Raw genomic sequence first — 26,605 nt, forward strand, 5'->3', positions numbered from 1 at the left:
TTGTGTGTCCCTTAAATTACCCTGCCCTTGTAAAGGGAAAATTTGAAAAATTAGAAATGAGAAAAATGCAATGAATGCCCGAAGCAATGGGAGCTTCCATGTACAGTACATAAAGTTAGTTTCCTGGGATTCCTCTAGGATTTCTTCCTGCTTGTAAGAAAGCAACATGGCTTCTTGCTACATTAAACCTAGGTTCTTGCTTTCTTGTCTGCTAATGCCCAGTGCCTGCTTGACTTTTGTTTTCCATCCTGTAGGCCTGTTCTCCAGCATGCAATCCAGTCGCAGTGGAACTGCAGGGGGCACAGCACCCCCTCCTCACCCTCAAAGTCACCCCTCTCCAGGAAGCACAGTGCAGGGCAGCCCATTGCTGCCCCAGACTCAGCTACCTCCACTCCCAGTGCTACAGGATGGCACTCAGAGGTATAGCCTTTCACAGAGCCTTTGCGCTGCTTTGCTGCACATTGCTTTGCAAGATCAATTGGCAGATCATAGGGCTAGCCTAATGTAATGTGTTTCTCCTGAATGCGTATGTGACATGGGTTTATTCAATCCTACCATTCAGGGCCTCATAGCTTCAGGCTTTTGATCCACCCAGATATTAGCCTTTTAATTTAATTGTGTGGTTAATTGGCTACTGTTTCACTATTCCAGACCTTCCCTGGTTTCTTTTGGGTGAGTTAAGGTAACATCCATGTCAGTAAAAGCTGGGGAAAACAGGAGAATTCACAAGAGAATTCTACAGGAGGCTTCTTAATAGTGAGCATGGGTTGGTGTGTGAGGGAACTTTAAATACTGAAGGAAAAGGGATGTGGTTGGATAATTGGTCTGGGAGTGAGAATTTGAGGAATCTGGTGCATGTGGGAATGTGATGGGTTCAATTAGGAATGAGATTGTGAAACAGTGGGAATGCAAGGGTGTTTGCGAGGGAGAGTGTGGGGCGTGACAATCCCAGGTTTCTTTTAGTTCCCTTTCATCAATATTAGGTGACTGATGAAACTACAGTAGAAGACCTGCAGGACTGGACACCCCTGTATTATCAAGCATACCCGCAAACTACATGCAGATTGGTGTATAATTCTTACTTCATGAAGGAAACCCAGGAAAGTCACATCTCTGAGAAAAAAAGCTGCTATAAATCATATCAAACACCAAATACACCAAAATCCTGGAAACTGGAAAATCTGGAAATACAGTTCTTTGCTGTCTTCTAGTCTGACTGCAGCAATTTTTTAATTACAGTTCATTAGTTCTTTTGCCTAGATGGATGTGTACAAGTAAGCACAATGGTGGGGAGCGTTATTCAGCAGCAGGGTCAGGTGGGATACTGCAGCACAGATGTCTATTCCAGATGTGGCAGAGCTGACAAATGTTTCCATCCAGGTGCTATCATGTTTCTAGCTGAAATAGAAAAAATAAAATGAAGAAACCTGCTCCTTCAGTATCCAAAAAGGCACATTTTACAGAAATTGCAGTGAAACTGCGCACAGGGGGGAATGTCACTGTCATGAATTTAGTGAAAATCTACAGCACTTGAGAGAAGGAATATCAGTGCAGAAACTAGATTGATCATTGCTCAGTGCTAAAGGTCTTAGTTTTACACTGTGTAAAAAACCCAAGTTTGATTTTTGTCTCAGCTTACACAAAATGCTAAGCTCTTCAAGAAGTCTTTTTTGGCTTCTGCACACAGGACAAACAAAGGAGCCGATGCCCTTTGGTACTTGTGTTTTATGTGCTCTGAATGTCGGTAATTAGAACCAACCTCATATCTGACCGTTTATTGTGGTTCAGCTTAATTCAAAGTGAGCACCTGTGGAGAAAATTAACAGCAGAATGGGATGCAAATAGTTCCAGCCTTGCTGAGATGCCAATCTTTTGTGACTTCCAGTATTTTACTATAAACGGGCACATCTTTATCCAACAGTTTCACTGTCTTCTTAGTGTACGCTGCTGAGCTGTTAGTGCCTCCCGCACACATAAAGGATGAGGTGGGCATGATTTCATATCTGTATTTGATTCTTGAGGTTATTTTCGCCTTTCTCAGCTGCTAAGTAACTTTGTAATATAGTTCATGGGTTTCATGAATCAGGATTTGATTTGACTTTGTCTTGGATTGTCATTAAATCTTCATGCAAAGTTCTCTACATCTGGCTTTTATACAATGCACAGACCCTAGATATGTTACATGCACTTGCGAATGAATTTGGGAAAACCTCAATCTCCTAGAGACTCCAAGACTCAGGTGAAAGTGTGGTTGATGGTAACTCCCTGATTTCACTGTATGCCTGGAAAGCAAGTTGCTGTGGTTCTGTACAGTATATGGCTGTCACACATGTTCAGTTGTGGTACCAGTGAACTGTGAGATTGCTTGTTGATACCACTGATCAATACCAATAATAGTTATTAGGTCAATAATGGTTAGCTATCAACCTGCTTGTTCTGGCCAGGTGGGTATACTGTATGTGAGCTCCAGGTGACGTTTGGACAAGTGCTTGGAAATTTTCACTCTGTGTGAACTTGGTAGACTTGGAAGCCTGAGTGAAGCAACTTCTTATTATTCATTTACTGTTAGTCATTTCTCAGATTCACACTGCAACCAAAGCCACTAGGTTCTTTTGCAGCAGGTAAGGTGTTTGCATACTTTTGGAGTGGTCATTCTATGACAGGGGCACTTAACTCCAGACATGAGTGTCTGGAATCCAGCAGGTTTTTTTTAAAGTCTTTGAGGGTTTTGTAATTTTGTAGATCTGTTTAGCTCTCAATCTGACACAGTTTACCTCAGTTCATTTTAACATGGATTGCATGGCATTGCAATAGTATTCATTCCTGGGGTGAATTAAATATTATTGTGCTGCATGAGTAAAATGCAATTAGAACTGAAGAACTGCAGGCTTGTTTGCATATCAGTTCATCTTAAACTCAGTAATACTTCAATTAATAAAAAAGTAAACCTTGACAGTACAGTCAAAATGACTTTTTTCTTGGTGTGAGACTATTTCAAGTGGTGCAATATTTTAAAAGCAGTAGGAGAGTTTGAAAGCTGAAAAGGTTCATCATATCCTTTTGCATATTCCACATTTTTATTATTCTGAGAAGGCTAGAAAATTAAAGAATGCCAGCTATATTTATTGCTGTCAGTAACCTTTCAGGTATGCAGCATTGAAAAGGGGGCATAAATGATTTGGACTTAACATTCCCAGCTTTGTAATGAATACCTTGTGAAATTGTGGGTGTTCAAATGCCTCCACATCGTTTCTCTCTGTTCCCCGCTGGGCCAGGAATGGCAAGCCCACTGGAGGGATTTTTATTTATGTAATACGATGCAACATCCCCCCTCGTGCTTTAAGACATAATTGAAACGTGCTCTCTCTTATTTTCAGAATTTAATCTCATTACTAACAGTATCCGGAGGGCCTGCAAAGCTTAAATATGGCTACTGTGTGTTTAAATACAATGAGGCCGACTGCATGGTAAAAGCCTTGCAGCTCCCAACCGGTGTGTCCTGTCCTGAGTGCCAGCACTGGTGGGGCTGCTGCAGTGTCATCAATACGGAGATGATGGAGCAGACAGGGGGCTCCTGGTGAGGCTTGTGGCTGGACAAGGGCATTCAGGGTGGCTGTTTGCCAATAGGAGTAGGACCTTCCTTGAAACTTTTAAACACCGCTGTTGAGCTCCAGATCGGAAGGGATGGCAGAACATCTCCAAGGCAATGCGTAGAAGTCTTTTGTTGTCCCAGGCCAATGAACTATTGAATGACTACTGCATATTTAAGCAGAATGTCAAGACAAATGTGTTGTAAGGTATCCAATTGAGAACCTGTTAATGAATGAGAGTAGGCCATTCGGCCCATCTAGCCTGTTTGGTAGTTAATCCAAGGATCTGATCCAGCCGTTACTTGAAAGAAGCCAGGAGGTTGACTTGTTAATAACTGATGTGGATGCATTGTGAATCAAGAGTCAAAAATGTTTTTGGAAACATGTCATCTGTGTCTTACAAAAATTACAATCTTTTCTTTGCTGGGAAACTCCTCTCTTACTGGAACATACAGTAGTTTTCAAGAGAAAAGTCTGTCAAAAGGGCAGTACCATATTTGACTGAGGTTTGATTCCTCTGTGTGGAGTGCACCTTCTGTTCACTGGGCTTTCTCCAGGTGCAGACGCACTGGTTGGGTTAACTGGTGCTGCGCATGTGTTCATCCTACAAAAGACTGGCGTCTGCCAGGGCTCTGTCCTGCCTTGTGCTGACCCTCAGCTGCAGTAGGGCTCTATCCAGGCTCTCTGACAGTGGGAAGGACCTGCCAAGAAGTCACTGCCATTAGTCTTGTATTTTCAGGGGGGTTGTCAACTTAAAGGAAAAGTGGATTAATGGATTGCCATTAATGTTAAAGGTTTCATATAAAGCTATCATTATAACATTAAATACCTTTACTTACTTGCCAGGATCCCCAAATAACTTAATATAGTTCAGTTGTTTTCCAGGAGTCTGAGCAATTCTGGATGATTTATAAATGTAAACATGTGCCTGTCATTTTAGAGGCAAGCACGGCTCTTTCTGCCAGGATAGAATGTGTCATAGAATGTGACCTTCTGACCTCAAGCGCAGATGCAGCCCATTTAATTATACAGCTGTTTGGGGAAATAGACATGTTCGCTTCAGAAAACAAGCAGCAGTATTAGAGTGCTGATCTGTGCACATCACTGGATGGCCTGCATTAAGGAGGCTTTTGCTTTCTTTTTATAACGTGTACTGGAGAGTGGAATAGTTGGTCACGTCAAGGATCAAGGTAACATTCTTTGATGCACTTTGTAATTTGAGGAAGTTTCCCATCTGAAATGATGGGCAAATCTGTACATTTAATAATTATTTAATATGGCTCTCCAAAACTGCATTTTAATGGGGGTTTGGGAATCCCAAGAAATAAAGCATTGAATATCAGATTAGTAGGTTTATATCAGCCTTTTCAGTGACTTTATCCTGAAAAATTATTTGCATTAGTGTCTGATGTAATAAATCACTCAGGTTCTCTGCTTTTTGAATATCTCTTGCAACTCTGAGTCGAATGACACGGAAAGGCCAATTTGTGGCACTCTTGAGGTCCCTAAAGGGACAAAAACACAAAGACACAGACACGTCCAGAAGACAGAGAGGGAGGTATCTCTGCTGATTTGCAGGGTTATTTGCATATTTAACAATTGGAAAAATAAGGATAGGCTTTCCTGCCGCACTCCTGTTGTTCTTTTTTGTGTGAAGAATATCCGGCATCAGTAGTGCTGGTCATAGGTTTTATTAATTTTCACCATTGACGAAATAATCAGATTAAACAGAAGGGCTCTGCAGAGTGAAAAAGAATGGCCTTTTTAAGAGCAATGCAGCATTTATATACAGCTTCACAGGTCTGGACATAAAACTTTATTGTTGCAGGAAAGGACAAATAAATAAATTCCTCCATTTCAGAGCACCAAGTGCGAAAAGATTCTTTCTACAGTGTTTCGAAGCCAGATGCTTGTGGTAACTAACTGGTGCCGATTGTTCTGATAGCAGCAGTAGGCAGACCATTCACAGGGGATTCCAGGGGAGACGAATTGGAATTGAAAGCAGCCCGAAAACCCGTTTCATTAAGCACAAGGGTAGGCATTAGCAGATACTATAGTCACCGGCATGAGTTAGCCAGGAATTCAATAAGTGATTCATAAAATCTTATAAATACCATTAAAGTCTTCTGAAAAGGGGATTGTTATAATTGCTTTATAGATGTTAAATCAATTGTGAAATCCCTAAAACCATTTTCTAGTTTGTTTTTTCAAATGTCTGTTTTTTGATGACTTACCTCAATGTGCTTTGATCATTTTTTTTACGAAGCTTGTTAAATGTGAAAGAATTCTATCAAATGACCAATTTAAAACTGGAAAAGTGGTTTCATTTTTTCCACTGCTGGACTGAAAAGGATTGAAGTCTTTATGGGGAGGGTTTATTTTAACTAGCAGGGCTTCACAATGTTCTCTTTAAGGTAGCAAATGACGACTTACGAAAAAAGTCACTGCATCCACCTGCAGCTCAATTTAATTAAAACCAAAGTTAGATAAGGGCAATGCTGGATACCTTTACTTCTCTGGTTATTTGCTGTAACTATAGATACAGCCTTGGCATATATATTTATAGTACAAAGTCACATGTACCAAAATGAGCTTTATGGCAAACAAGCTGAGCAGAAGATCTAGCCTTAACTCTGCAGTGAAACCCTCAGAGCTTGTTCATCTTAATATAAAGGAAACTCAAGTTCTTCTTTTGGAAAATAACTGAATTTCAAGAATGATATAAATAAAAATGATTATATTTATGCTAAATTGTTGACTGTTAAAGCCAAAGAAAAAAAAGCAATCTTTGATATATGATGTTCTCATTTTAATAGGCTTTGTTAAATAATTTCCATCATGTTTTACTTGTGAATTTAATTTAATGTAACTGTGATGCTGCATTACTTTTCTTACGATGTATTTACAAGTCAATAAAATGCATCAAAACTCAACCCATCTGCCAATCACAGGTTACAGATTCAGTCAGTATTTGTTGGCTGCTTTCCACTGATGCAAGAAGCCTCTAGCAAGCAAAAAGCTGCTATCATTTTCCTGGTGTTTATTTTAAACCTGGCACTTCAGTCAACGTATTTTTTCCCAGGCCCAGAATTTGCTTACAAATGAAAATTTAATTTCATTGAAAGAGACACTGATGAATATTTTTCAAATAGAGGCTAGATTGAGTTATTGAGTAACATTCATAAGATGGAAAAGGTTCCAAATATAAGACAGGAGAGGCTGTCAATCAAAGCTTCGTTGCTTGGAATGGCAATTTCCGAAGGCGGAGGGAAGCTCATTGATAGACAGATAGATAGATACTTCATTCATTCTGTGAGGGAAATTGCAGTGCAACAGCAGTCTAGCACAGTCAACACAGCACAGTGTAACGAAATGATACAATAATACATGACACCATCAAGGCACCAAGGAAGGCACCATCAAGTGGTGTGTTTTCTCAGCATTAATTTGCTGTAATTGAGAATGTTATAGGGTTAGCCATAAAAGGCTACATTCACAAAGGGGTACATATTCCAGCCAAGGAGAGGTGAGTTCTCAAATCACAGGAACCGACAAGGCTAAGCAGTCCCGGCAGGCCAACATACAGGGAAGATGGATTTTATAAGTCTGCCTCACTCATGTCCAGCTCACATTTTCACCTTCTTGTCCTTCAAAACATTTTTTTTTATTTCTAATAATTATAAGCCATAAACACTGCATTTGCTTAATGAAGAGTCAAAGATCCCTGATTTTCTATAGTGTACATAATGGAGATGTGGTAGGTGCGTATGTCATTTTTAACATATTGAAGGACCTTTTAACTTCAATGCAGTGCTTTACAAACTGTGCAATTGTTTGTGTCCACAAAGCTATAAGCCTGTTTTTATTTCAGATTCACGGTCCTGTCTCCACACCCTCCTTCCGGGCTCCCAGCCCCATCTTCGATGGCACTCAGCAGGACTTCTCAAGTGCCTATCCGGGGGCAACAGAATCTGGGCTCTCCCCAGAAGCCCTATGGGCCAATGGCCAACCATCCTGTCCAAGCCAACAGCATCCATGTTCAAGGTTTGTATCTCATTGTTTGTCTGCTGTCAGAGGGCATTGCTTAAAAAATGTGGCTTCACAGTTCTGTCTAACATGTTTGCTAGGTTTGAGTTGCCAACACTTTAAGCACCTCATAAATCTTTCAAAACAAAATTTCAGAGCTTTGTGTGACTGGAATTCAATTACAAGCTTCTGTACATTAACCAGGCTGGTTAAACATTATTTGAGATAACATTACTGCAGACTGACAATGATTATAATTCAGAACAAATTTTCAGAACAATGCCAATTCTTTGGCAAGGTTCCCTCTTTTTTTTTAATTATTACAGCCTTTATTAAGTTTGTAGCAGCTGTCTGAACAGATTTATAATCTGCAGCACCAAATGGGGGCGCATAATGAAAAGATAAGAGGTGATTCTAAATTTCGACAAATCATTATACAAGTTGTGCAAAGTCTGTTTGCTCTTTAATTTATTTCATCTATAAATTGATTAATTCATTTTTAAGAAAGTTGAAAACTATAGGTGGGCAGATTCTATTGAGGATATTGTGTGTACGGTGGATCAGTGGCTTGTTAGACCTACAATTTTCAATGAAATATACCACAGGTCCCAGCTAGTCATGAAACTAGCTGTGGTGTCCCACCATGACATAATATAGCATTCAAGGTGTTGCCATTATTATTGTTGTTTTTTATGGAAATATGTGATGAGGCTCTCCTGCCCATCACAAACCTTTGAACCCAGAGGGGCCTGAGTGCTTTGACATCCAAGTGGAGTTGGGTGTGTGGGATGGGTTCCGGATCATGCACCCCCTTGTATTCTGCAATTTGTGGCATTCACACTCAGATTTTCCTTCTTTTTGGGAAACAAACTGAAGTACTAAAAGTTGTAGAAAAGGCTTTACTACATCAGAGCCTTCTTATTTAGGCACCTTAAGTGGAAACTGAATATGAGAATTTCATCATTAAGTGGCATCTGTGTTCTCTTACCCAGCAATTTGCATGTATGTAGTTGAGTCCCACATGTAGATTTCTGGGTTTTATCAGCACTGTGCTTTACCTGCCTTTGTTTGCACACAGGCTAAGATGAGAAAATGTTGTATTTCTTCCCTGAATAGAGTAGCCACTCTCAATGAATCGAGGAGCTTTGATGGCTTATTATCTGTATTAACATAAGCACTGTTGTAATGTGAGGCAATGCTAATGTAAATAGATGGAGCTGTAAAGAAACGGGATTTGGGTGAATACACCAGGCCTTGTGAGATTTTACTGGAAGTCAATGCAAATAACCAAGTTTTGAAGCTTAAAGTACAGAACAGTAGCTGTTCATCCTGTCCAAGGTGGACCGATCTCCCATTCACCGGTTCAGTTCCTTTCCTCCAGGATGTAACGGGAGCTGGTCCAGGCTCCCTTGAAGTGTAGTTCTGGACCCTATGCAGACAGTATAATCTGGAAGTAGGTGGAAAAGGACAACGGGGAGGAGATGACGAGGATCAGGAGGGGTTGACAGAACAGGGGGATGTGATGATGGTGAACTGGTGCTCGGGGGGCGTAGCCAAGGTGAACAAGTCCAAGAAGTCCAGGGGGGAAATCCAGGGCGAAGTCCAAAAGTCCAAAACGGGGTGATCCAACTAAGACTGGACAAAACAGAGTTAAAAAACGGAATGGGATCCGGTACAGGGACAAGGAATAAAAAAACAGATGACGAGGCCAGGCGCTCTGAGCCCCGGACTCAGCTGGGTCAGGACACAGATAGGAGACCTATGCCCTCAAGCCGCGGGCATAGGGCGACTTGATGGTAGGCGGGCCTCCGGGCGTCCATCTTCCAATGCAGAGCTAGAGTAACAAGAGCTCCAGGCTTAAATAAGGAGGGGCAGGTGCATGTAATTAGCAAAATCCGAAAGAGCCGGAGCACCCTTAAGAGGAGGGATTACGATCATGACACAGGAATGATATAAAGTTAAACTTTCCTCTGTGAGTTATTCGCTCTCAGATGTGGTATGTGGGCTAGACTGTTTTTAATAAATAATTAAAGGCTATAAATGTTGACCTTTGGGATAAGGTCACACACAACGGTTTCAATATTTCCGTAGAGGGGAAGTGGTAAAAGTTATCAATGAGGCTCTCATATACAGGCAGTGGAAATAAATTTTCATGAATGCCAAATTTCATTCCATAAATGGCGATTGTTTTAATATTCTCTGATGAAAAGAAAACAAAACATTTACACAAGCACTTACCAGATCCATTATAACCATTTCATTTCATGTTATATTTAATTTGTTTATTTTAGGGATTTTGTTTCCCCTTACACAACATATTAGTTGATGTTTCCTAGAATTTACCAGCTTGAAACAACTGGACTATTTCCCTTTTCCTGAAATGAAAAGCCTGTTGTACGGTTTTCTAAGAGGTTTGCAGATGCATTTGCGACATTTCAGCACCTAAGACCAGGCTGCATAGCCATCCTACACATCATAAGGGCAGCAGGCAGAGACCTTGCCAACCTGTCCAAGGAGCTGGCTGGCCCTGCCCTTTCCAGACATGCTGGAAAGAGTATTTTAACAACATTTTCAGTTCAACAGAATAGAACAAAATAAAAATTCTTTCCTTTTATGAGGTTTTCTTAGTTACTACAGCAACATGTACCTTTAGAAGATGGTGAGATGAGCTGGTCCAATGAAATGCAAATGCGAAGCTGTTCAGCGCAGTGCCTGCTTTTCCTAGTATATCCTGCCAACTGGTACTGTAGCTCTCCAGGAGAATGCCTGTCACATCAGTCGTAAGCTTTTCCGACATCAAAGGTGTGGATGCAAGATTGGTGCAGTTTCTAACCCTGTTTACTCTCTTGTGATTCTCAAGTCTGTAGTTCAACATTCTGAGGAATATTGTCTGCTGAACCTGTGAAAAAAAATGAATGTCTTCACTTAAATCTGCATTGGTGCAAAATGGATGCAAGTACTTTTCCTTATATTTAGTTTTCCTTTGTGGAAACTAAATTATGGTGTTTTTTAATGGCAATTTTAATGCTCAAAATGTTCTACAAATACTCAACAATAATACTTTTAATACTTAGTTTTCTGAATAATGTCATTATGTTCCATGGTTAGTTTGACCCCTGCAAATAAAATCAAATAAATTGATTATGTTAAATAATAAAAAAATGAATTTTCAACCCTTATGCTGTATAACCAGCATGTGTTTTTATGAACTACAGGAAAACTGCACTGTGTAATTTCTGGTACTACTTACACCTTATTGCATAATGCTTCTAAAATGTGGACACTTGTGGTCAAACATTTGGGTAGCTGAAATGCAACTACTATTTATATTTTTTTCTCAAAACAAATAGACCCAACACTGTGTTTGTCGTCAGTCTCCTTCTGGCCCTTCATTCACATGGGCTCAGTGCTGGATCAGTGCATGTTGTCTATTGAGCTGTTAATGATCTCAAGGACCATGTTTGCCTGAGGTCAGAGGTCAGAGGTCACACAGCTGGTAGGGTGTTTGCCAGTGGACAAACAGCCACCACCTGCCCGTGCTGAGGGTGTTCCCTGGTGTCAGTCTGTTTTGTGAATGCCTACCATTGTGTTCCCAACAAATAAAAGTAGTATAACTTTCTTATAAGTAATATGGCAGCTTTTGTTTCTCTTAACATGCCTTGCAAAACTATGTATTGGTCTGCAATATTGCTTTTTAATATGTAATACTATGCAAAATTACAAAAATAAAATAAAAAATGTATTCTGCTTTTGTAAGAAAAATATTGCAGCAGAATTAAATGAACACAGGGGGCATACTATTTTTTCATACAACTATTCTTTACCTTTTCTGTTTGGGGGCTGTAAAAGAGGAATGGTGCAGGAACACAGCCTGCTTTCACCATGACTGACAGACAGCATCAATGCCAGAGGTCTCTTTCTGGACAAGCAGCATTCTACCAGTCACAGTGTGAACTAATTCTCATAGTGGTAAATCTTCCTCTTAGACTTACACAGGAAGTGTATTGTCCCTAGTGTATTTTACTAAAGGTTTCGCAACAAATTTGTGCAGTGCACAGCCCTGACCCGACTGAAATCACATTAGGCACCAGTACTAAAATGAGTTGTGTTTTGTTTGATTTTCTATTTCTCTGCCAGGCTTTTATGGGCAAATACAGACTCTGTGTCCTCCACCATACAGTGAGTCACCAAGGACTTCCTGTCACATGACCAGCGTGCCAGCGTTTGAAGAGTGTGTAATTCCCACATCTTCTGCTCAGGCTGGGTTTGATATTTTACACAAGGCAATTTCAAGTTTTGCAGGTAACAGAAGCTCACATTTTCATGTACCTCATTCTGCATTCTTGCTCTAATTTTGTTTCTTAAAATGTGAAAATCATTATCCTCTCCTATTTCAAATGAAAAGGTTTGGACTGTTATACAATGTAACCATTCTGTGGATAAAACTTAACATTTAAAAAGGCCAAGAGTTTGCCCACAATGACGGACTTTGGTCCTACAATAAATGTAAATAAAGTGAATTGACTATGCCAGAAATATGCTAGCGTTCTTTAATTAGAAGGTATAATCATTTATTGCACATGCATTGGATTACTCTCATTTGACCATCATTTTCTATATAAACACAACTGCATGCTTTATGCACTTCCAGCCTGCACTCTAGTATAATTAATATGTGTGCTTTCTGAGAAGTGTGATTATACGTCTGATTTCTTTCTGCAGGAGATAAACTAATTAAATAGATCTTGCTTGCAGAGCTGTTAGTCAAGGACATAGATCAGTTGTTCTTGTATTATTAACTGATCAAACTGTATATAATTTCCTGCAATTGCAGTGTGTCCACGTTATTTATCCATCTAACAGGTATTACAGTGGACAGAAAGGGTTTTATAGATTTCTAAAGGTCAATATTTTCTGTGTATTTTGACAATACTATTATTACCATTGCCATATTATTCAAAGAAGCATACTAGCAGAGATCAGAGCCAGTGATATAAGCAAAGTTGTGCTTCAAGGATCTTAAATGACATAAATGATGAGGTGTATAGGAAAGGTTTGCTTAAAATGATTTCCTTTTTATTACAAATCACCATATTCCTTAAACTTGGTATGACTCTGTCAGTCATTTCTTTACAGATGCCAACTGGGATATTTTTGAGGAAAATTTTTTATCTAATTTTGTCTGATTGTGTTCTTACATTAAGAATAGAATGTAATATATGTGTTCTATTATGAATTCACAGAAAATGTTTCCATCATGAAAAGAGAACGGTTCTTCTATGGTTTGTTTTACAGTGTATGATTTCCCATCGGCATCACAGGGATGTTTCGGAGAATCCATGCGGAACATTACTGAGGACTCAGGCTTTCTCCAGATAAATGCAGTGGATCGCTGTCCCAGCCAGCTCTCCTCAGTCTACACAGAAGGGTAGTGTCCTCAGTGTAGGAAAGGAAGAAAAAGACACTCTCCACATTGAAACCATCCCCTTTCAGAAACACAAGACAAAGTGTCCACAACAAAACAGAACCAAGGAGATTGCATGTTATAGAACATGTCTGTATTGTTCATTTTCAGTTCAAAACAAGCATTACAGACTGTCAAGACATATGATTTGCAAGCATATTTCAGTGATAAGTAGGTACGGCAATGATTCAGTTTAATGCACTTTTGTTGTTTCTTATGCTTTCTGTGCCATTACTAAAAAGGGAATATACTGTAGTATCAACCTCGCCTCTCCACTATGATAGTGAAGTCTCCTGTTGTGAAGGAGGAATATAGCACCACCTGCTGGTAGACTCAATACACTGATGACGAGGGGCTGAATTCTTGAGGAAAATGGTAATGTACAGTATAGTTTCTTTCAAAACAAGGTCATTTGTGGATCTTTCATTGTAAACGAGGATACGTGAACACGATTTAACAATTATACAGTTAAGTGCCTTAATTTGAGAAAGGGTAAATTATTGTTAGAAACACATGGCTGTATTACTTTCTAAATATTTGTTTACATTCATGTTATTTTCAATCCAGGGTTAGTTGTATATTTTTGTTATTTCTTTCACAGTGTGTGCTTTCAGTCATCTCATCAAGTACTGTTATTGTGAAATTACACCTTCTGCTTACATGATTTTATCGTAGGAATACAAGCACTTAAGTTGCCAAACAAAGCAAGAGTTAAATGATTCATTCTGCAGAACACAACAAAGGGTGTTGCAGGTTATTTAATGATAAGAAAAGTACAGATCAGAGATAAGGATTGTTATCCTCCTGAGAATATATTTTTGATAGCCTCTTAGATGAAGTAGTAGCTAAACCTCTTGACTGCTTGTTCATCTCTTAGAGTACTGGAAAAGATATTGGAAACATCTACAGTATGTGGTTTGAATATTCTTTTTGTGTATCTAGTACATAAAATATAATCTTTTTGGCTATTGTTATATTTAAACATCTAATTCGTTTAAGAATACAAAAACCTTCCACTTCACTGTGGTAGTGGATCTATGGCATGTGTTTCACTGTTTGATATCCTGAAGACTTGGTCTGGGTTGGATATCATAGTCTGAAACTGTGTTTCTGTCCTGGTGTAGCACTGCGCTGCTCTCCGGAATATACCGTTATGTCTTTGGGGTCCTGGCCATGTCAGTTTCAAAATGAGACTTACAAACTGAATGATCTGAGTAAATCACATCCAAAACTGTTTATTTTCCTGTAAAGTACAAATTAACAAGGACAACACTTGAGGGAAGAAGGTTAAATCTTTCAGCTCCTCTTTTTGTCACATACTGTTTGACCTAATGATGTAAAAATACGATTTAATTTTAAAAAAATTCCATGCAGGTTAAGAACTGCTTGGAAAAGAGGTACAGTACATACTGGATGTTATATCTTTACTAGATATACTGTAGTACCTGCACGTTACACAGAAACAGTACACAGGATGACTTCCCTGGGTGATTATTGCACTAGGAACTCAAAGAGCAGGAAGCTGGATCCCTGCTGACTGCAGCTCACTCACCCCACATGGCCAGCTCCCTCTCTGAAGAGCCCTTCATTCTCTTGGACTTATATGTATTTGTGTTTGTGTGTTGGAAGGGAAGTCCTTGGTGCTTTGAGTTGCATTCTGGTTTCTTTGCATTTCTTCCTGTGTTCAAAGCTTCTGAGGAGAGAGTGTTTCCCAGTTGTGAACCCAATCCTCATCATAACAGCACAGCAGAAGAAGGATCCTCAAGTCTTTTCTAGCAAGCTTTGAAGACTAGGAGAAAAGAGCAGACACACACATATAAAAGCTCACTGACACACACACTTTCATCCTAAATGTGAGACCAGCTATCCAATTCTGAAAATGTACTTTCTTTCCCAAACGTGTGGTATGTTTTTCAGTACAATTCAGTAAACTGGCACTCTATGCTATATTTATGAAAATGACCATGCATTTTAATGTTTTATAAGCACTTTTAAAAGATGAACCTGTTTTTACCTACCTTGTTGAATGAATACTGTATATGGCAGATGTGTTTTCATGTTTTATACATTTAAATAGTGGTTCATTTTGTACTTTACTAACTTTCAAAATTAGACATGATATATTTAAATAAATTTGTACATATTGTGATTTTCACAGCTTTTTTGGTTTAAAAATAATCAGTAATGTGCCATTTTACATTTTTTGTTAAGAATGTTTTTTTTATATATACACAGATTGTAATGCACATGTAATTAAGACTAAACTGGAAACTGCAAAATATTTGTAAATCTCTGAATATTTTTAATATTTGAAAAAATATCTTCTTCCTTTTTTAAGATAATACCACTAAATGTTTTGTGACTTTTATATTGCAATATAGAGTTTTTGGTACTTTTTGCTTTTTCTTACTTTGTTGAATTCAAAATGGTGACTAATACTGGAGATTGATGTATTATAATACAACACCTGGATTCAGAAGTTTGTATCGATTTATAATAATGGGACTACCAGTAAATACATTTGTGAGACCACATATTTGTGCTTGAATAACTAAAATGATCGAATAAAAATTATTTTATTTATTTAAATCAGAACCTTACAATGAAAATATGAATCACACTGGAAACACAAACTGGCCAAACTAGTTTGAACAGAGTTATTTATCATTTTTTTCTCTTAGTTCTGAGTAGTTCTAAGTCAGAACACTGAATAAGATACCTCCATCTCCTCCCGGGACCACGGCCCCCCCTTACCTCTCCCATCTCCTCCCAGGACCATGGCCCCTCTGCGCCTCCCAAACTCCTCCCGGGAGCTGAATCTGTGCACGCTGCCTCCATACCATGTATGGTAGTGGTAAGCTTATTTACAGTTGCTTGGGAAGTGGGAGATGAGATAGACAGGTTAAAAACTATAAAATCAATATTTATGAATGACTGTAGGAAAAATTAATGATTTTTCTTAAAGGCATGTAGGGTTTATCAGAAAAGGTCATGCAAAATTTGAAAAAAAATGTCATAGTAGTGACACAGCTTTTATACCAGTGCGCCAAGTTCTCTTGGGAAGACACAAATGGTCTGTTCATTGAGCATTTTATTTTTAAAAAACCAAAAGAATCTAAAATTTATATTAAGCTAAATACACATTCATTCTCTACTTCAAATATAGTCAATCAGTGCATTTTTCTTAGAATACAATAAACAGAATAAACAGTGACACATCATCAGTTGTCCTCATAATTTGAATGTAACTGTCACGAAGCGTTAATCAGGACCCTATGCAGACGGTAGAATCTGGAAGGGAGTGAAACAGACACGGGGAGGAGACGACCAAAAGTCCAAAAGGAAATCCAGGGTGAAAGCAAGAGTCCAGATCCGGGCAATCCATCCATGACACACAAGACAAAAGTTAAAAACCGGAGCGTGATCTAGTACAGAGAAGGGGAGTAAAAAGGGTTAACGGGGCCAGGCGCTCCAAGCCCCGAACCCAGATGGTCAGAACGCCGTTGTGAAGCCGATGCCGTCGGGTCTCTCAGGGACCCCCTGGTAGGTGGGCTTTCAGGTGTTCATCTTCCAAAGTTGACCCCAGAATGGTAGGAGCGTCTGGCTTATAAAGGGAGGGGCTGGAATAGGAGTCAGGTGCACAAAATAAACGAAAATGGGAAAGAGCCGGAGCGCCCTTAAGGGGAGGGACTTACGATTGTGACAGTAACTCTACCTATTCAGTCAGTATACTCGTATGCAGTTCATACATGGAGTTACGTATTGTATGAGTGCACCTTTAAACACTACTGCAGTACTGGTGTCTCAGGCTAATCAAACAAGTCACTTGTACTGAGCACTGCAGTCAAATCAAATTACATTCAAGCTGCAGTCCAGGATCACTTCGCACTGTTCACACAGGCAGTGGGATCATCAGAGTGGTGAATGATAACTTCAGTCATGGCAGGAAATGTTTCCAGATTGTAAGGGAAACTGCCGAATGTACTTCTGGTTAATCTGTGATATTCTTTGTCATTTTTTAAATAATTGGTGATGTCAACACACAGGGAAAAAAATAATTTATCAGCAATAATGCAGTGGTGCTGAGGAAAAATAGGAAATAACTGGTGAAATGAATTCAACCCACTTTCAGAAGCGAATTTGTTGTAATGCCACTGGATGTATTGTGTTGCATTCTAATCAAGCAGCATGGGCTCATTGAAGAAGGAAAGTGACCAGGGGTAATTCCACTGATGTAGAACCTGTGAGAACAATGAAGCAGCTGGCCAGGCCCTGCTGGACTGAGGGAGGATGTGATTAATGTGGACTTGCTGAGTAACAGCCAATTATTAGACAAGCAAGAGGAGCAGAAGAAAGGGGGAGGGCAGCACACCTGATAGATTAAACATTAATTATTAACCATATGGTTGACGATACTGAAGACAGATGCTGTGCTTAACATGGGCCTGGAACATTCCTAATCTATTTTTTTCTCTTCTTTCCAAATGGAAAGACGCCAACAGGGCAGCTCTGAAATTAAATCTTCCGCTGAGTGTGGGTGTTGGTAGTGTTGCGGATGATATTTTTTGCTTTTCAGAAAAGAATTCTGTTACACCAGCAATCACTTGTTACTGTATTTAATTAACCTTGTCGAACCCACACTATAAAAACATCAGGCTTTTCTCCGCTAGTCTGTGTACAGGCTGGTAGTCTGTACAGATTGAAAGATGAACAATCTTTAAACGTTCCTTGCTTTTCTTTCTGGGTTTTCATTTACACTAGTTTTACTTAAAAGAAAATATAATGTAAGGACATTATTTTAAGACTACACAAGAAAAAGACAAATCAGAATTTTAGTGAAATAAATTTCAAGAAGCACGGTAAAAATCATTGATCTAAGAAGAAAACTAATTTCCCTAACTGAAAAGACAATTACGGCAGATGTCAAGAATTGATCAGAACAGAAAAGCTTTTGACAAAGATAAAACTCTTTTTATCTTTGATTCCCCTTTACCTGGTTCTCCCACCTGGTGCTTTATTCATGGGCGCCTTTTTTAATTGATTGACTCCTAGAGAGGCTCAGCCGAGTTAGCATGACGCTGAGCCAATCAAGTTCTATTCATTAATCCTGCAGCAGAACAGAGGAATGTCTAGCCCACTGGTTTTAGGAGTTCACAATACAATGAGTCTTGTTTGAATTGCACTCCTCCCAAACACAATGTTTTACATTCTTAAATACAGTAGCTGGTGTCCTTCTTATAGGTATTTTAACATTGTATTCATGCATACTTTACAGTGCCTTGCAAAGCTGTCCAGATCCTTCCTATGGTTTCACATTTGGTGAAATTACAAAATGATGCATATGATTTAAAAAAAACTTAACATTTTAATCAAAAATCTAAATGTTAAAATTGAAGACTTCAAAAACTAAAGAGAAAAAAATGACATACGTTGATTACATAAGTATTCAGACCTATGTGTTTATTATTTGGTGGAAACACCTTTGACAGGAATTACAGCTGCTAATCTTTTTGGGTAAATCTCTTCCACCTTTGCACACCAACTTGGTGCAGTTGGTGCCCATTTTCTCGATAGATTTGCTCAAGCTCACTGAAGTCACTTGGCAATCTCTTATGAACGGCAGTTTTGTAGTCTTTCCACAGATTCTTAATAAGATTTATAATAGGTCCACCCTGACAAGCGTCTTCCCTGGTTGTGAGCATTAGAACTCTAGCATGTCACGTTTGACAGGAGAGAGGGTGTTGACTGAGTGATGCACTATGCTGGGTTTGAGTTACACTTTCCATTTAGACAACATACAGTAGCTCAAATCTTGTCTTGTCTGACAACAAAACATTGTCAAAGAAATACATTCAAATACAAAGAAATATTAAGGGGCTTTGAAATGTTTTTATATCTTTCACCTAATCTTTAACATTTTATAACTTTATCCCAGTGCTATGAATGCACCTTGGTCTGCATGCTTGAAATTCGCCACTTGATTTGAGGTAGCATACAGCGTTAGGTGAGACATTATTAACGCATAGAGAAAGGGGCCAAACAACTAATTCCATGACTTGTTAAAGTAAATTTGTGGACCTAAATGAACTCAATAATGACTGTTCCATTTTAATTTCACATTATTTATTTTCTTGATTTTTTTTATTTGAATGTGCAGAGTAGGTTGTGCATATAACAAATATTAATTGCTCCTTTAAAGGGTCATGACTGCAAGCATGAAAGCAAAAAAATGTGAAAGGTGCAAGATTCTGGATAAATGTACATGGAGCAATTGTATTTGTTATACTACAGTGACGTGTAAGGGATGTCCTAAGTTTAGTTACAGTAGTACAAAGTTATTAAACAGTGCTGTATGAATAAATTAGCTCATTTATTATACTTAGGCCTACAACACAACATACTGTATATCTACAAATAATCCACTAGAAAAACTTAAAACGATGGTTTCCCAGAAAAACGAGAGTTCAGTGAACTTTGAAGAAGAATCAGTGAAATACTGTATATACTGATGGAAAAAAGAAACGCAACACCTCCTCCTCCACACACTGGCCCTCCCGTCTGCGTGGAATAGGCTGAGGAGTGACTCATCTGTGAAGAGGACCTGATGCCACTGCTGACAAGTCCATCGCAGCCTCTGTCTGGCCCAAGCCAGTCGGGTGTGACGTCTAGGAGGTATGAGCAGAGGGCCTCTGACAGGTTGCCTTGCTCTAAGGCCAGCAGCATGGAGCTTCAGTGTCCTGTCACTGATGTGGGCATTGTGTCTGCCAGCAGTTTCAGCAGCAGTACGGCAAATTTCTGAAACTCTCTCTCATATGGACCAGTCTGATATGTCTGTCCTTCCCTGGTATGGTCACTCAAGGGCGACCGGATCTAGGATGTCATCTGTCCTGCCGGTCTGCTGAAACCTTCTCTGCAGTCATGATACAGTGGAGCGGCTTACTCCATAGTGTCTAGCAACGCTGGCACATGACAGGCCTGCCTGCAGCATGCCAATGGCCCTCTCCCTTGCTTCTGATGACATTCGAGGCATTATGGAATGCACAGAAAACAGACTAAGTGTGGCCTTTTTCTTGCAGTGACCTAAGCTTTGAATTAAGGCCTTTTTAAAGGTGACCTGATCAGGCATTGTTCCACCTGGACCTCGTTGGGTATAAATGCACCTAACGAGCTTTCGTGTGATTGGCAAGTTGCAATGCCTCACTGCACAAGCTGTATTGCTGGTCAGAGGGCTTAAAACAAATTGACAGCTTTTTGTGAAAGTCCATAAACTATAACTATAGTATTCTCATTCCAGAAAATGTCATCTATTTGCACAATCTCTTTCTATCTCTTTCTGAATTTCACCATGTATGATGATCATCCGGTTTTGGCATCATATGCAAACATGACTAGTTTAGTAGCTATACCAGAATCTAGATCATTGATAAAAAATGGGAAGAGCTGTGTTGATAATGCAGATCCCGGTGGAACTCCTCTAATTACACCATCCCAATACTCACTAGTATCCTCTCTTTTCTATAATCTTTGTTTCTCAATCCAAAAACACTTTTTTTTGGCTGCATACCACCTGCAGTCTAAGAATGATTCTTTAATTAGCTCCTTATCAAAAGCTTCATGAAAATATAAATATACCATATTGCGTTCCTTGTTCCGTTACTGCTGCTTCTTCAAAGAACACTAATTAAAACCTGCCTTTTCTAAATCCATACTGACCATCCCCTAGAATCCTATTACCATACAGATAATTATCTAGTTTATTCCCAATTATAATTTCAGATGAGCAAGTGTTTTATTAAAGTAACAAATAAAATTGCAATTTATAATTTGCCTATGATAGTTTGATAATTGCTGACAATTCTCCAGGATTTTCACATGGTTACTTTTGTGTAATTTAATATACAAAACAACCCAAAACTTCAGACATTGGGAGGGGGGTAATATGCACACTGATATATTCTGTATTAATAAATGTTTAAATCAAATTTTATTTTATTAATTTTCTGTATTAATAAATGAAAATGTACGTTGTCTTTCCTATTAGAACAAAAGTCATGTGGGTTGAGTATCGTTTTTCTCTTTACTTTGATTAGTTTGTTATGAGCAGAGAAACAACAGTGAGCAATGCCCTGCACTTTATAAAATGTATTTACTATTTTAAACAGTAGTGCAGGAATGTCACTTCTAGAAAAATCACTGGGAACAACAAAGACGGTCTACAAGGCACAGGGAGGTAAAGAACATAAGCAACAATGTTGTTTTATTCGGAAAGTGTGCAGCAGGTGGCAGCAAAAAATACTACTCTATTTCTGAAAGTAATGGAAACAGAAACGCAGAGTACATCAGAGCTATCAGACCAGGTCCCATAAGTCTGGCGTATCACCTGTTGTTCCAATGCAACCTCCAATCATTTCAAAATTGGTCTAATTAAATGCACAAATAACTGCTTCCCATGGGTTCTCTGAATGCCTTAGACACTATCCTTTCACTCAAGTGAAATAATCCAAAGTCACCATCTTAGCAGTATTTAAAAATAAAGTCTGCCACTTTATAACCTAAGACCTTTAGGTAAGAAAATTATTTATGAAGACAAAGTGTGGAGTGGACACTTTCCAGAGTTTTATTATCGCTAGAAGGTTTTGGTTAAAAAAAAACATATACAGTATATATTCTGTATGATGTTTGACTTTTGGCTCGAACTGTGTTATACTAATAACACTGTTATTATTATAACAATATCAACTTTAAAAACAATAAAAAGTAAAAAACAACAACAAGAACATACAGGATAAACTGTAAGGCAATCGAGCAAAGGCCCCTAGTAAAAAGGTGAGTTTTGAATTTATGTTTGAAAAGAATCAAAGAATCTGTCTCTTAAGAGTCAGAGGAAGGACATTCCATAGCAATAGTGCAATGACAGAAAAAAAAGAGCAACCAAAAAAAAACAGATTTAGTCCAGGTACAGTGAGCAAAGGACCAGCCTCAACTGACCGGAGCCTACAGGAGGGAGTGCGAACATGGAGGAGTTCAGAGATATACAGTACGATGAAGCCAGATTATTTGGAGCCTTAAAAATTAGTAACAAGATCTTGTATTGAATGTGATATGATAGGCAACCAACGTAGAGATTTAAGTGTAGAAGTGATATGCTGCCACAGTCTGGTGTGAACCAGAGGTCTAGCTGTAAAGTGTTGGACATATTGCAACATACTGAGAGGGAGCCCATAGACTAAAGAGTCGCAAAATTCAAGCCTTGATGTTCTAAGTGCATGAATCAGGCACTCAGCATCAGATATTGATAGAAATCGACTAATGTGGCCAACATTTCTAAGGTGTAAGAAGATGTCTTAATGAAACAGTTCACATGTGGCTCAAAACACAGGAGAGGATCAAGTGTGACTCCCAGATTCCCAACTACGGCTGACGCCTGAATGGCACCATTCGTCCACCATTACTCAGAAGCTCTCCAGTTCTTCCAGTTTGCATTTGCTGCCCACCAGTGACAATCATTGTATTTGACTGATTTTGGGATGTCTCGTAGCTTCACAACGTAGTACAAGACCAATTTCTCTATCATCATTGCTGCTGAGCAGTGGGCCCTCAATTCATGAGTACTTTATGAATTCTCCAGTTCTCTGCGGCAGTGCCTCTCATGCTGTCCTACACAATATTGTGATGAAAGGATCTCAGTATGTTCAAAACTGCACTGCTGTAACTCCACGAGGACAAAAAAAAAATCCTGATGTCTTGACACAGGTGGGAACAACGCTGTATTAAATACTGCTGTAACACAACTTGCAGTTCTGCATGGGGCCTGTGGTTCTGCACTCCTGGGATCCTGTATGGATTATTGCAGTTTCTAATTCTGCCCGGCTTCTGTAGAGCTGAAAACAGCTACAGAGTGTCTACTGGGACAAATTGTATAACTGAAGCGCTCAATTAGCCTAATCAATTGAGAGCACAGATAGGAGATGCAGGGGCAGCTCAGGACCAAAATTTCAGTTCAGGCGGCTCCAACAAAACAGTTCTTGCTGAAGAACACTGAATGACAAAAACACTGAAAACAGATATGAAAACAGAAAGTGGAACCTCCTGACTATTTTCAAAAAAGCAAGACCTCTGAAGTGGGTTACACTAGGCAGAGCAGCAATGCTTAGTGAATGCTTCTTGTCTAAGAACACACAGAGACAAGGCAGAATCTGTACTGTGACAAATTCTGTTGTTGTTTTTTAGATTGTGATATCGAGTTGGTTATTCAGCTAGGACCTTAATTATTTTATTGCTTCTGCTATTTGTCAAGTAAATACTGAACAAACCAACTGTGGTAAACTTTTGCAGTAGAATAAGTGGAACTGCCATAAATTGAGTAGACTAATGTCACAGGCTAATCCTTTGTCTAATCCTAATCGTGTTACAGTGTAATCTCCGTGAGAGTTATCCTAGGATGAACCAAATAGTGTTAGAACTGACCAAAGATGTCCCTCAGCCCATCAGACTCGGTCTCACCCCTTTATTCACTGTCGCATCAGGTGAAGATCAAGAGCTTCACTGTGTGATTAGTGCCTGGATTGTTCTAATTATGCAGTAGATTATTTTAAACATGTCTGACAAAAATCATTCATGGAATCGTTTTAAGAGCTGTCCCACATTGAGTTGTTTCGTTATCATTTGATATTTACTGTCAGGTCCAAATTTAAAAGCACATCCAAAAGACAGTGGCGATTTGCTTCTTGTGCCACGGTTGGGATAGGCATCGCGTGTGTTTTTAAAAAAACTCCCTGAAAGTTAGCGCTTCTCGATTTTGGCAACATCATTGCCTAATGTGCAATTTAAAGTATTTACATAACATTGAAGTTATAGACGTGCGACTCGCTACTTCAATACTTTTCAGAGCAAAGAGCCTTTTCTTCCCATTAGGCATTTTGATTTATTTTGTTAAACTATAATCACAAAGGCTTAAAAGCTCTTTAGGGTCAAGGGAAACCAGGAGCTTTCAGTTTTAGTCGTGACAATGCGCCCACAGAGATTAAAGATTAAGTTTACAAAGCAATGTAGTATTAGTTGCACCTTAAAACTCTATACCTACCATATAATCACGTTTTCATTTATGGCTATCAGTTCACAGCCATAGAAGGTAGTCGTGATATTCAGCGTTCTTCCCCGATTTAATATCCCGTATTCAAAGATTTACCTTAATATGAAATCCGATGAAATAATATGAAATAAAATGTTACAATTATTTTTTTCAACATTTTCCCAGGAAGGATGAATTGTACATTTTGCGCCGCATGGAAAAGAACTGATCTGTCACTGGACGTGAAAAAAATTATATCAGTTTTTATACTTGGCAATATTTTCATGGTAAATTACTGAAATCGATTACGATCACTTAGCGTTGAATAGTAGTATTAATCAACACTTCAAGGGAAGTAGAATATTTCCATGAAACTTTTACCCTTTTGATATTTTGTTGCGTTTTCTTCTGTAATTTGGAAAGTAGGATGGCAATGGAAACAAATACGGGACTGGTTTTGCGTTCAAATGTTTTTTTTTCAGACAGGATCACGTTAACGCGTTTTACTTTAAAGGGCTTTCCAGTTCGTACAGTCTGCCTTGACGCTGTAAAACCTTGTTACCGAGTCCCTCTCCCGCAATGTACGAAGCCCAGCCAACATGGCTCTGAACAACGGGAGAACACAACCACGGCTAGAAAGGGGAAAGAGCTCCTCTCCTTTCTCTGTCTTCTCTACCAATCTTCAAGCCAGACAGAGGAAGTCCCGCCTCAGCACAGGGCCAGTGAGTATGCACCGGGGAGCACTCTCGATGCGTGGATCGTGAGAACATCGCCCTCTGTCGTGGATGACCGCATATAGTTTATCTTTTCTCCTTTAAAAATCATCACAGAAGTACAACCTTTTCAATTTTCTTTAAAAACGATAGGATTGGTTAAGGTCGCACAATTATGAACTGTTTTTGTTTTCTGCAAACTTTACATGGTGCCGTCATACTTGTGCGTGTCTCTACGTCTTATCGGGGGATTTAGTACTGATCGGGGGTACTACGTGCTGTTGAATGTGTATTGCTAAAGCCGAAGTATTCAGAAGAGACAGGCTGTATACTGCACTGCAGGAGACAACGTAAACATTTTTATTTCGGCGTTGAGTAGAGAAAAGTTATTTCGTAAAAGTGTTATACGGATACATAAGTATTCTTTAATCTTTATATTTTACTACCCACAGCAGGTGGCTATTCTAGGCTTTGAAATAAATGGGTCATGCTGTTGTTGAATCGACTGGACAGATACAAACACATCTCCGAAACGCTGTATTGTTATTCTGCAGTGTCTATATGTGTATGCACTTAATTGTTGTGTTTTCTTCTTTGTATAATAATCAAAAACTTAACCTAAAGATAACCACCACTCAAACAGAGAAAACCCAAACGTCATCGGTCTCAGCCGCATCACATCCGGCTTTTGAGTTGCCTCCTCCTCTTCCTGCTAGTCAAGTTAGGTTGTACCCCTCTCCCGGTGAGTTTTATAGCAACTGTTGCCCAGTGAAGCAGCGCCATAGTCACCGTAGTCCTGGCGACTGTTACCCACCAACAACAACAACTCCTCTCTCCATCACTACCACCACCATCCTCATCATCATCTCCCACAACAACCAACACAATAGTCCACAGCCAAGGTGAATATTATTATTCTACATCTATCTGCTCTTCTCTTACACTCTGCTGATCTGTGCCTCGGTCTCTCTCGTCGCTCTTCTGTGTAACTGATAGAATATCTCCTCTCTCCCTGAATTGTCTCTGCAAATGGATCATTACAGCAGGTGTCTGGGCAGTTTCATTTTTAATGGCTTTTGTGCTGTCACGTTCATTTCTCGCTTTCTCTGGCTATCGCTCCGACATTTCCTTCCCTTTATTTCCTCTCATTTTTATTGTTTGGTTTGCCTCTTTTGTTTTAGCTATCAGGACGAAAGCTGGCATGTTAACGTCCGAATTGCATATACATATAAAAATCACGAAAGTAACGGGAACGAAGCTCTTTTTCTCAATCAGAGATGGGGAAAGTAGTTAATTATATGCCGTTAACTGAAGATACGGTCTTCATAACAGATTTGAATGCATACTTTTTTTTTAAAACGAAATGGCTATCACAGCCTCTCAGCTGGTGCTGCTCCTGTCTGACCTTTTTATCGAGTTTGGATAGGAGAATCCGATTCTTATCTGTTCCTACATTTTCGCCGTGTGCATCTGGGTTTGAACTGAAATGAAATTGCCAACGAGGATGCTGTCGTGTGGAGAGCGAGAGCGTGAATAATCCCACCGCCGGAGATTGTCTTGAACCATTTGAGTAATAATCAGGATGTTCATCGTAATATTCTTTTTTTAATTTTTTTTAAATGTTTGAGCGCATACTGTCCTGTGCAGACGGCGTTTCGGCGGCCCGTTGACACAAGTAACGCTTAATTTGGCTGAACGGGTAAAGGGCTTTCTCGCTGCGTGCGCCGCTCAGTCGTGTGAC

The 26,605-nt window shown here is 39.3% G+C and overlaps 2 protein-coding genes across 2 annotated transcripts in view; both read left to right on the forward strand.

The window, feature by feature from the left end:
* The window catches only part of glis3 (GLIS family zinc finger 3), a 77,355-nt gene extending 64,307 nt beyond the window's left edge, over positions 1 to 13,048 (forward strand). Inside the window, exons 7-10 of the mRNA XM_088911865.1 lie at positions 255 to 420; positions 7,462 to 7,634; positions 11,754 to 11,918; positions 12,912 to 13,048. Of these exons, the coding sequence (XP_088767991.1) occupies positions 255 to 420; positions 7,462 to 7,634; positions 11,754 to 11,918; positions 12,912 to 13,048 (641 nt within the window). The remainder of the gene's footprint in view (positions 1 to 254; positions 421 to 7,461; positions 7,635 to 11,753; positions 11,919 to 12,911) is intronic.
* A 12,615-nt stretch (positions 13,049 to 25,663) lies between these two features.
* The window catches only part of rfx3 (regulatory factor X, 3 (influences HLA class II expression)), a 44,977-nt gene continuing 44,035 nt past the window's right edge, over positions 25,664 to 26,605 (forward strand). Inside the window, exon 1 of the mRNA XM_088910643.1 lies at positions 25,664 to 25,766. The gene's annotated coding sequence lies outside the window, so the exon portion shown is untranslated. The remainder of the gene's footprint in view (positions 25,767 to 26,605) is intronic.

Source organism: Atractosteus spatula, chromosome 3, assembly GCF_055471065.1.
Source record: "Atractosteus spatula isolate fAtrSpa1 chromosome 3, fAtrSpa1.hap1, whole genome shotgun sequence".
Taxonomy (NCBI): Eukaryota; Metazoa; Chordata; class Actinopteri; order Semionotiformes; family Lepisosteidae; genus Atractosteus; species Atractosteus spatula.